Here is a 12471-nt window from a genome sequence, read left to right on the forward strand (position 1 = left end):
TGTTTTGTTGTACTCGGCATTTGTTTATTGCGCTGCAGAATCTGTTGGCGCTCTACAAATAACCAATAATAATTTATACTGCTAGTTCTTATCTTGCACAATTATGCTCAAAACATACTGTACTCTGAGGAACATCCTTAGCGTATATAATTGCAGGAAGAGTGTTCATAGGAAAAAACAGAATTTATGTTTACCTGATAAATTACTTTCTCCAACGGTGTGTCCGGTCCACGGCGTCATCCTTACTTGTGGGATATTCTCTTCCCCAACAGGAAATGGCAAAGAGCCCAGCAAAGCTGGTCACATGATCCCTCCCAGGCTCCGCCTACCCCAGTCATTCGACCGACGTTAAGGAGGAATATTTGCATAGGAGAAACCATATGGTACCGTGGTGACTGTAGTTAAAGAAAATAAATTATCAGACCTGATTAAAAAAACCAGGGCGGGCCGTGGACCGGACACACCGTTGGAGAAAGTAATTTATCAGGTAAACATAAATTCTGTTTTCTCCAACATAGGTGTGTCCGGTCCACGGCGTCATCCTTACTTGTGGGAACCAATACCAAAGCTTTAGGACACGGATGAAGGGAGGGAGCAAATCAGGTCACCTAAATGGAAGGCACCACGGCTTGCAAAACCTTTCTCCCAAAAATAGCCTCAGAAGAAGCAAAAGTATCAAACTTGTAAAATTTGGTAAAAGTGTGCAGTGAAGACCAAGTCGCTGCCCTACATATCTGATCAACAGAAGCCTCGTTCTTGAAGGCCCATGTGGAAGCCACAGCCCTAGTGGAATGAGCCGTGATTCTTTCGGGAGGCTGCCGTCCGGCAGTCTCGTAAGCCAATCTGATGATGCTTTTAATCCAAAAAGAGAGAGAGGTAGAAGTTGCTTTTTGACCTCTCCTTTTACCGGAATAAACAACAAACAAGGAAGATGTTTGTCTAAAATCCTTTGTAGCATCTAAATAGAATTTTAGAGCGCGAACAACATCCAAATTGTGCAACAAACGTTCCTTCTTTGAAACTGGTTTCGGACACAGAGAAGGTACGATAATCTCCTGGTTAATGTTTTTGTTAGAAACAACTTTTGGAAGAAAACCAGGTTTAGTACGTAAAACCACCTTATCTGCATGGAACACCAGATAAGGAGGAGAACACTGCAGAGCAGATAATTCTGAAACTCTTCTAGCAGAAGAAATCGCAACTAAAAACAAAACTTTCCAAGATAATAACTTAATATCAACGGAATGTAAGGGTTCAAACGGAACCCCCTGAAGAACTGAAAGAACTAAGTTGAGACTCCAAGGAGGAGTCAAAGGTTTGTAAACAGGCTTAATTCTAACCAGAGCCTGAACAAAGGCTTGAACATCTGGCACAGCTGCCAGCTTTTTGTGAAGTAACACAGACAACGCAGAAATCTGTCCCTTCAGGGAACTAGCAGATAATCCTTTTTCCAATCCTTCTTGAAGGAAGGATAGAATCTTAGGAATCTTAACCTTGTCCCAAGGGAATCCTTTAGATTCACACCAACAGATATATTTTTTCCAAATTTTGTGGTAAATCTTTCTAGTTACAGGCTTTCTGGCCTGAACAAGAGTATCGATAACAGAATCTGAGAACCCTCGCTTCGATAAGATCAAGCGTTCAATCTCCAAGCAGTCAGCTGGAGTGAAACCAGATTCGGATGTTCGAACGGACCCTGAACAAGAAGGTCTCGTCTCAAAGGTAGCTTCCAAGGTGGAGCCGATGACATATTCACCAGATCTGCATACCAAGTCCTGCGTGGCCACGCAGGAGCTATCAAGATCACCGACGCCCTCTCCTGATTGATCCTGGCTACCAGCCTGGGGATGAGAGGAAACGGCGGGAACACATAAGCTAGTTTGAAGGTCCAAGGTGCTACTAGTGCATCCACTAGAGCCGCCTTGGGATCCCTGGATCTGGACCCGTAGCAAGGAACTTTGAAGTTCTGACGAGAGGCCATCAGATCCATGTCTGGAATGCCCCACAGCTGAGTGACTTGGGCAAAGATTTCCGGATGGAGTTCCCGCTCCCCCGGATGCAATGTCTGACGACTCAGAAAATCCGCTTCCCAATTTTCCACTCCTGGGATGTGGATAGCAGACAGGTGGCAGGAGTGAGACTCCGCCCATAGAATGATTTTGGTCACTTCTTCCATCGCTAGGGAACTCCTTGTTCCCCCCTGATGGTTGATGTACGCAACAGTTGTCATGTTGTCTGATTGAAACCGTATGAACTTGGCCCTCGCTAGCTGAGGCCAAGCCTTGAGAGCATTGAATATCGCTCTCAGTTCCAGAATATTTATCGGTAGAAGAGATTCTTCCCGAGACCAAAGACCCTGAGCTTTCAGGGATCCCCAGACCGCGCCCCAGCCCATCAGACTGGCGTCGGTCGTGACGATGACCCACTCCGGTCTGCGGAATGTCATCCCTTGTGACAGGTTGTCCAGGGACAGCCACCAACGGAGTGAGTCTCTGGTCCTCTGATTTACTTGTATCTTCGGAGACAAGTCTGTATAGTCCCCATTCCACTGACTGAGCATGCACAGTTGTAATGGTCTTAGATGAATGCGCGCAAAAGGAACTATGTCCATTGCCGCTACCATCAAACCGATCACTTCCATGCACTGCGCTATGGAAGGAAGAGGAACGGAATGAAGTATCCGACAAGAGTCTAGAAGTTTTGTTTTTCTGGCCTCTGTCAGAAAAATCCTCATTTCTAAGGAGTCTATTATTGTTCCCAAGAAGGGAACCCTTGTTGACGGAGATAGAGAACTCTTTTCCACGTTCACTTTCCATCCGTGAGATCTGAGAAAGGCCAGGACAATGTCCGTGTGAGCCTTTGTTTGAGGAAGGGACGACGCTTGAATCAGAATGTCGTCCAAGTAAGGTACTACAGCAATGCCCCTTGGTCTTAGCACAGCTAGAAGGGACCCTAGTACCTTTGTGAAAATCCTTGGAGCAGTGGCTAATCCGAAAGGAAGCGCCACGAACTGGTAATGCTTGTCCAGGAATGCGAACCTTAGGAACCGATGATGTTCCTTGTGGATAGGAATATGTAGATACGCATCCTTTAAATCCACTGTGGTCATGAATTGACCTTCCTGTGAATAATAAAAACTACAGTTAAACACTAAAAAACTCTAAGCCATCTCCGTGGAGATGTTGCCTGTACAACGGCAAAGAGAATGACTGGGGTAGGCGGAGCCTGGGAGGGATCATGTGACCAGCTTTGCTGGGCTCTTTGCCATTTCCTGTTGGGGAAGAGAATATCCCACAAGTAAGGATGACGCCGTGGACCGGACACACCTATGTTGGAGAAATTAAGTTAATTCCTATGAACACACATCTTACAATAATAGGACTAGATTTAGATTACATTTGATATATAAGCTTTACCAATGCTCTGTTCACATTTCCAACTAAATAGACTTTAATGGAGTTGGACATGCAATGAGAGCATCGGTAAAGCTTACCAGTCAAATGTAAGCTAGCCCATAGTGTTCCCCATGTTTAAACAGTGCACTGGTATAATTTTTACTGTATTGCACTTTTGGTTGGTTGTGATATTACATTTGTTATTTATTGTTGCTATTACGAATATTTTTAATGTAATATTTTTATTTATAAAACGTGTTCTGTGAAATTTCTTCGAGTTTTTACAACTTTGTGACAACAAGCAAATAAAACTGTTTTATTATTTCAGAATGTCTTTTGAGTTACAGTTCTTCATAATTGTAAAGAAGCTATCTTAAACCATTAGTCTGTATAGTGCTTGGGACACTGTCACATGACAGAAAAATAAGTATCGGTAATTGGTATCAGCGAGTATTAAAAAAAAAAAAAAAAAAAAAAAAAAAAAAAAAAGTGTATCAGTACTTGTACTCAGTCTTAAAAAAATGGTATCGGCGCAACCCTAAAAGCTAGTCACCATTTTTAGCCAATGGAATTATAGTTCCAGTTTAAACTACACACATTCCGTATTAAGAAAACAGTAATTCCAATTCAAGTGTTAACAGCTGTTCACTCCTCACAGGTCACATTACAACCCACATTGTATTATAGTTTAATTCAACTATAATACTATGTGGGTTGTAATATGACCTGTGAATTAGAATTACTGTGCTAAAAGGAATATATATCTTAACCTAGTTAATGTTTTTAAATGTGTGTTTATATATTTTAAAGTGATATTAAAAGTTACGTTTTAATATTTTGTCCCTACAGTGGTGGGGTGAGACTTTGTTTCGTCTAGAGAATATTGTTGCTTTTGATGAGTGCTTTGAGGATGCTACTTATTTTTCTTTTGATTTAATTTACTTTGTAATTTGCATCCAGCACCCCCTGTAGGTTAGGCCAATATCCCACCCCTCAGGGATATATTTGATATATTTTCTACTCACACACGTTAATACACATACGCTCTGTAATCCTCAGGATAATCTATACAGTTCTTTTGTCAAGGCATATTGGGGCTGGGGTTGTACCAGAGACCCCTGATACTAGGTTATGAGCAGAGCAGGGGACAATTCAGTTGAAAAAGAACCCAGGGCTGGTAGCAGACGTAGCAAGATTGCTCAGAGGGGGAAAGCTGGGGGTCCAGTTGAAATGTCCCAGGGGTGGTCTGTGTGGTTGTCCCGAGACACACATTGATTGAGAGGTGGAGTGCTGTTGTATTCCTGGGTACAAGGGGTTGGCTCGTTTTTGGGGTTGCCGGACATCCACAAATGTATTCGCTAACAGCGCAACCTCCTCCAGAGTGACTGGTCCCTGATCCCGCACCCAGTCTCTTACTTCCACAGCAACAAGATAAAAAAAATTGCTCCAATAAAATTTGTTACAGTGCCTCCTCAAAAGGTGGTCGCCTTGCACCCCTGCAACCAGTTCCGGGCTGCTCTGTGCATCCTGTGTGCCCGTTCTGAGTGGGAATATTTAGCCAACATGTAGTCATCCCTGAAGTGTCGTCGGTACGTATCCAAAGTGATGGCATAAAGGGTCAGGAGGCGTTTCTTTACCTCCTGGTAGTCTCTGCCGTGATCCTCTGGTATGGCCTGGTACGACTCAGCTGTCCTGCTCGTTCATTTGCCAGTATAGGTATCCACTCCCGGGGTTCAATATTTTATAATCCACATCATTTCTCAAAATCTTTTAGAAATCAGTCGATGTCTCCTATCTGATCATCGAAGGTTTTAAGAGCCTGATGTGTCACCTTTATGCTGTTGGTTGACCCAGTGCTCCTTGTGGACTGTCCATCCTCAGAATTGTTGCTGAGTGAATTAGCCTTGCGGATGGCTAGCTCTTCCGCAATTTCATTCTCTGCAGCCTCCATACCCTGGATGATTAGCTTGATCGAGGGGTTAGGACCATAGAATGTCAAATGCTCCAGCACTTTCTGTGAAAGTTCATTTTGCCCAGATGCGGGCACCGATGACCCGTAGTTGCTAGTGCCCAGGGTCGACTCTCCCTCCTGCTCTGCTTCCATCAGAGCGGCAATTAACTCTGGTTTCCTTAGCCCTGTTGGGTCTTGTCTTTTCTGGGTATCAGTTCTCATAGGGTGACGTCAGTTGCTCATAGTTCTCCGCCATCCTGACTGTGCTGGGACTTGGCTGTAAGGAGGTTCCTGATTCTTGACACCACTGTAACAGACCTAACAAGTTTTATGCTGTCCCTTATCCGTTTGCAGGTCTTACATATTTCTGAAAAGTGGTGCATGTAATTTTTATTAATAATCTGTTTTTACTCTCACCAATTTGTAGGTTGCAAGGTAGTGAAAGAGCCATATTGTTTTTTCTGGAGTTACAATGAAACATTTTCTTTTTATTAACATAATGGCAGTAACTGGAGTTATATTTTTTTTTAGTGACTTGTGGGGGCGATTTCTAAAAGGAGCAATAAAAGATCACAAAGAAATAAAATCAACTAGAAAAGGGCAGAAAATAATCTTACAGCACAAAAAAACAACTGTTCTCACAATTAACGGTCAAATAAAAAGGTTGAATAAAAAAAAACTGTTAATTTCATTCCCGCACTTAATCACATGATAATCTCTTTTAATAGGATGAATAATTATTACAATTCCGTTACAAAACTAGTGAATAACGCATGATTAATAAAGTAAATAGAGTTCTGTTACAGGACATCCGTTCGCTTATTATCACAAGCGTCATTTGCATAGAACAAGACTCAGGTTTTTACGTCATGCGATCTGTCACAAATGTATTATTTCACACTTTGATAAATTTGCCCATAATGTGTCTATACCAGGAGAACAATCCCAATATCAGCAACTGTAACTACTAAACTGAGCATGAATGCTGCTGCATATAACAAATGTTTTAGATCTGCATGGCAAATAGAAGCGCTCATTAAAGGGATATGAAACAGCGTTTTCTTTCATGATTTATAGAGCATACAATTCTAAACAAGTTTCTACTACATTTTCTTCATTCTCTTTTTTGCTAAAAAGAATGCGCATAAGCTCAGGAGTGTGCACGTGTCTGGAGCACTATATGGGGCTATTTGCAGAGAGCACTAGATGTCAGCACTATGGTATCTCTTCAACAAAGAATAGCATGGAAACAAAGTAAGTTTGATAATAGAAGTAAAATTGGAATTTTATTTTCTCTGAATCACAAAAGAAAATGTTTGGGTTTCATGTCCCTTTAACTTACCTCCGAGTGTGATGAAAAAAAGTCTAACTCCTTTTTCTCTTGTGGTGACAAGGGGGGAGCCTCACAACCGTCTATCCACAACTACAAGAAACCAAGAAGTGATGATTAGTTCAGCCAATACGTTTCTTTTAAACCATTTCAAATTAATATTTTTTTTTCCAGGCAGTAGTAAGAGAGAGGAAACCGAAAACACCCTCCTCATCCAAAAAAAAAAAAAAAAAAGAGTTTAACCCTTTCATTACGGGCCTAATTTGTTTACATGCACAATTGTGCGATTTAAATTTGTTTAGCCGCGATCCCATTCAGGAAGCGCCATTGGCTTCAGTACGTTCCATGCCTTCTTAACAGCGCTAAAGCCCAGTGCAGTTAGCAAGGCATGGAACGTCCTAAACAAACAATTTACTATAAAAATAAACACAAAACATTTTCACCATGCAAATTAGTTAAACATATAAAGTATTGATCTAGGAACACGCACACTGCTCTTTGAGTTCACTTAGGAGGTACGATGTACTCCATTCAGGAGCATTTAACTATGTGTTTGCAGTGGTAAAAAAGAAACCATTTTTAAAATAAAATGCTTGAAGGAAATAGTGCATTTTATATTCACACTAATCCTCATTTAGGAAAAATGCACACAGAACTAAAAATGACAGATCTGCAGCTCAGTACAGAATTAAACGCAGCGAATGGGGGGAAAGTAAGGGTTTAACATTTAATCATCATACTTACATCAGTGCCATATTTCCTTGTTGCTAGTGACGCCTGAGATTTAATTTTCTCCCTGTAAAGTTGAGATGCGCGACTGTTGTATTTTGCGTTGGTATCATTTGTCGAACAACCGTGCTGCCGAAAGAAGATCAACTAAAAACAAAAAGCACGATATCAATATTTTTCAAAGTATCAAACATGTCCAAAAGGTTCTATGGCGCCCAACTAAAGGTGTAATCTGTTAGTTTACTCGAGTTCAGCAGAGAAGATTTCTACAGAAACAAAATAGAAAGCCTAACTATGGAATACCTGAAAATTCTCATTAGGGAAAGCGGTGCCGGTTATTTTGGCTTTGGCGGAACTTGTCATTTAAATGTAGCAGATTCCTGAGGCTCAGATAGACAACCAGACATCTCTATACATCAGGGGTGTACATACTTTAGTGAGATGGGGGGGGGCTACTTTTTTGTCAGTGCAATCTACTTATGCATGTGTTAAAGGGATATGAATACCACCTTTTTTATGAGATTCAAGTAAAGCAGCAATTTTAACTTAAAGGGACACTGAACCCAAATTTTTTCCCTTTCGTGATTCAGATATCATGCAATTTTAAGCAACTTTCTAATTTACTACTACTATTAATTTTTCTTCGTTCTCTTGCTACCTTTATTTGAAAAAGAAGGCATCTAAGCTTTTTTTTTTGGTTGAGACCTCTGGACAGCACTTTATTGGCGGATGAATTTATCCACCAATCAGCAAGGACAACCCAGGTTGTTCACCAAAAATGGGCCGGCATCTAAACTTACATTCTTGCATTTCAAATAAAGATACCAAGAGAATGAAGAAAATTTGATCATGCTCTATCTGAATCACAAAAGAAAAAAATTGGTTTCAGTGTCCCTTTAAAAGGGCCATTATAATCGTTTTTTATTTGGGGGTTAATAAAAAGTTGAAGAGCAGATTAACAATGTACTAATATACATGTATTAGAAGTAATTTGCTGTTTATAATATATTTTACTTGCACATTTATAATGATTCCACTGCCCACTGAAAACTGCTATTCAGCTTCCAATTTCGGTCGCACGACTGACATGTAAGTTGAAGCCTGCGCAGTCAGTGTTTCGTCAGCTCCTTGCAGCGTAGTGAAAGAAGATCAGGCCTGCAGATGTCAATCAAAAAAACAATCTGGCCCCTCTGCTGGCATTCAATAGGGAGCCGTCGGCAATGGTTGCTATTACAACCTTTAAAGCGTCCTGCATTGCAGATAGCGTTCTGCATGAAAGGAGGCAAGTTCACAGAGTGAAAGAATTTAAATGGTCTCTGAGCTTCTGGCAAGCTCAAAAACCAAAGGCCATTTAAATTATTTCACTCAGTGAACTTAGCTCCCTTCATGCAGAACGCTATCTGCAATGCAGGACGCTTCTATTTAAAAGGGACACTGAACCCATTTTTTTTTTTCTTTCGTGATTCAGATTCAATTTTAAACAACTTTCTAATTTACTCCTATTATCACATTTTCTTAGTTTTCTTGCTATCTTTATTTGAAAAAGAAGGCATCTAAGATTTTTTGGGGTTCAGAACACTGGACAGCAATTTTTTTATTGGTGGATGAATTTATCCACCAATCAGCAAGGACAACCCAGGTTGTTCACCAAAAATGGGCCGGCATCTAAACTTACATTCTTGCAAGAGAATGAAGAAAATTTGATAATAGGAGTAAATTAGAAAGTTGCTGGTCTATCTGAATCACAAAAGAAAAATTTGGGTTCAGTGTCCCTTTAATAGCTGCTATATACTGATACTGCCGCTATTTGGATAGTAAAATGGATCTTACACGCAAGCAGATCGACTGGTTGCCCCTAGCAACATTTACACAAGCTTTGCTAGCGTGTCAGTGCGAACTCTGTCAGCGTGCTGTTGAGTTCCTGCTTCCGTGTCTGATCAGCAAGGCAATGCTGATTGGACACGGGCAGAGAGAAGGAAAAAAAACGGCCATTTTTATAGAAGTTTTACAGAGGATCGTTTTGGGACTATTCAAACTTTGAGGTAACTTTTAGGATACTATTAGCACTCTCTTTTTTTTATTCATTTTATTAAATATGTTTTTAATTAATTTGTATAGAAATATGGGGCATTTATTATGGACCTTTAACTTTCCAATTTACTTATATTATCAAATTTGCTTAATTCTCTTGGTATCATTTCCTAAAGGAGCAATATTGCACTACTGAGAGCTAGCTGAACACATCTAGTGAGCCAATCACTGAAGACCATGTGCTCACCTAGCTCCCAGTAGTGCATTGCTTCTCTGGTGCTATGTGTTTAATCTTTTTGCAGGGTTTAAACAAGCAATAGAGCAATAACAGAATTTTCTTTTGCACTTTTATATACCTTTTAATAGGGTTGCACCTATACAATTATTTTTAAGATCGAGTAAAAGTACCAATACTTATTTAAAATACTCGCCGATACCAATTACCGATACTTTTGTCATGTGACAGTTTACCAAGCACAATACAGACTAATGATTTAAGATAGCTTATGTATAATTATGAAGAACTGTAACTTAAAGGGACACTGTACCCAAAAAATTTATTTTGTGATTCAGATTGAGCATGAAATTTAAAGCAACTTTCTAATTTACTCCTATTATCAAATTTTCTTCATTCTCTTGGTATCTTTATTTGAAATGCAAGAATGTACGCTTAGATGCCGGCCCATTTTTGGTGAACAACCTGGGTTGTCCTTGCTGATTGGTGGATAAATTCATACACCAATAAAAAAGTGCTGGCCAGAGTACTGAAACCAAAAAAAAAGCTTAAATGCCTTCTTTTTCAAATAATGATAGCAAGAGAACGAAGAAAATTTGATAATAGGAGTAAATTAGAAAGTTGCTTAAAATTGCATGCTCTTTCTGAATTACAAAAGAAAAAAATTGGGTACAGTGTCCCTTTAACAGACATTGTGACAAGCAAATAAAACGTTTTTATTATTTCATAAAGTTGTAAAAAAAAAAAAAAATGACCTTTGACTGAGTAAGCTTTACCAATGCTCTCATTGCATGTCCATCTCCATTAAAGTCTATGCAGTTGGAAATGTGAACAGAGCATTGGTAAAGCTTACATATGAAATGTAATCTAAATCTAGTCCTATTATTGTAAGATGTGTGTTCATAGGAATTAACTTAATTTTTCTTATAAATACTTTTCCTGCAATTATATAAGTTAAGGATGTTACTCAGAGTACAGTATGTTTTTGAGCATTATTGTGCAAGATAAGAACTAGCAGTATAACAGGCAATCTAGCAATTATAATATTTTTTCAAAAGTTAGTGGCAAGTTCTTTTTAAGGAACAGAAGCATCTCTATATGTTCAGCTATAAGTCTGTTTCTGCTATCAGTATGGACGTTTGAGTCTAAGCTGAACAGCCTTTCATTTTCAGCACTACTGCATGGGGCAGCATTTTTGGGCCATTTTAGCCAGAGCTGCAAATCTCAGTTCATTAACTGCCCAGTAATTCATGGGTTTGTCTGAACGAGGTACAGTGGTCTCTTCTACAATAATACAAATAACAGCAATTTGTATTGGCAGAACAGAAGTGAATAATTTAAATGAAATGGGAAACTGCAGTTTGAAAAAGCTCCACAAGATGGCGTATGGGTAGGAAGTGGAGGTATTGGTTTAAAGCAACATTAAACCCAAAAATGTTCTTTCATGATTCAGATAGAGGATACAATTTTTAAAAAGTTTTCAATTTACTTCTATTACCAAATTTAATTCTTACGTTATTCTTTGTTGAAGAGATACCTAGGTAGGTAGCGTGCACATGCCTGAAGCACTACATGACAGGAAATAGTGCTGCCATCTAGTGCTCCTGCTAATGTATTACATTGTTGCAAAACTGCTGCTATATAGTGCTGCTGACACGTGCACACTCTTGAGCTTACGTTTCTGCTTTTTAACAAAGGATAACAAGAAAACGAAGAAACATTAGAAACAATAGAAGTAAATTAGAAAGTTGTTTAAAATGTTATGTTCTATCTAAATCATGAAAGAAATGTTTTGGGTTTTATGTCCCTTTCAGTATCGGAGCATTTGCACGAGTACAAGTACTATGCAAATACTCAGTATCAGTACTGGTGCAACCCTACCTTTTAATGTAACCCTTTATAAGTTCTCTCACAAAACAACCTCATTTTAAACTTTTCTTTATTTAAAAAGGGACAGTCCAGCCAAAACTGGAATCTACATGGATGCATTTCAGTATTGATTAGATGCATGTCTGTAATATACAGGTATTAGCAAAAATGCTTCTAATAAAAGCTATAGCTGTTCCAAAAGTGTATTTAAGTATGCACCGTGCACCAGCATTTTATACACAGCACTTGCTCAGAGAGCCTAAGGTGTTTGTATCATCTGGTAATGACGCAGTTTGTTAATTGCTGATATGATAAAGCCCCACTAGGTCTCTGAGCAGCTGCAATATGTACAATGCTGGTGCACTGAGAATATCTAGCTATGCTTCACATGCACGTGCAGAGAAAAATGTTAACACTAAAATGGTCATAACTTTTACTAGAAGCATTTTTGCCAATACGTTTATATTGTAAATATGTTTCTATTCAAAGATGTAATGCACCTAGGTGCTTTTAAATTTTGACCGGAATGTCCCTTTAAGGGAGAAGGTGCAATAAACATAAAACATTCAGAGAGCCAAAAATAAATACTCATTACAAAAGCAGTTTATTATCCAGAGTTTTATCTTCCTTACAATTATCTTATTATGTGACCCACAATATAACCAGACGTAATAAAAATGTATTTTTGAGATTGACACAAAGTATGTCTAAATCTAGCTTATTTTTTACATTAAAGGGACACTGAACCCAAATGTTATCTTTCATGATTCTGATAGAGCATGCCATTTTAAGCAGCTACTTTCTAATTTACTCCAACAATTTTTTCTTCATTCTCTTGCTATCTTTCTTTAAAAAAACAAGAATGTAAGTTTAGAAGCTGGACGATTTTTGGTTCACAACCTGGGTTGTCCTTGCTGATTGGTGGAAAAAT

At 39.1% G+C, this 12471-nt stretch overlaps 1 protein-coding gene across 1 annotated transcript in view; it reads right to left on the reverse strand.

Moving 5' to 3' along the window:
* Positions 1-12471, reverse strand: part of ARFGAP3 (ADP ribosylation factor GTPase activating protein 3) — a gene marked incomplete in the record, with an annotated part of 126537 nt that overhangs the window by 104843 nt on the left and 9223 nt on the right. The window contains 2 exon segments of the mRNA XM_053719099.1: positions 6689-6769; positions 7421-7552. Of these exon segments, the coding sequence (XP_053575074.1) occupies positions 6689-6769; positions 7421-7552 (213 nt within the window).

Source organism: Bombina bombina, chromosome 6, assembly GCF_027579735.1.
Source record: "Bombina bombina isolate aBomBom1 chromosome 6, aBomBom1.pri, whole genome shotgun sequence".
In the NCBI taxonomy this organism is placed as follows: domain Eukaryota; kingdom Metazoa; phylum Chordata; class Amphibia; order Anura; family Bombinatoridae; genus Bombina; species Bombina bombina.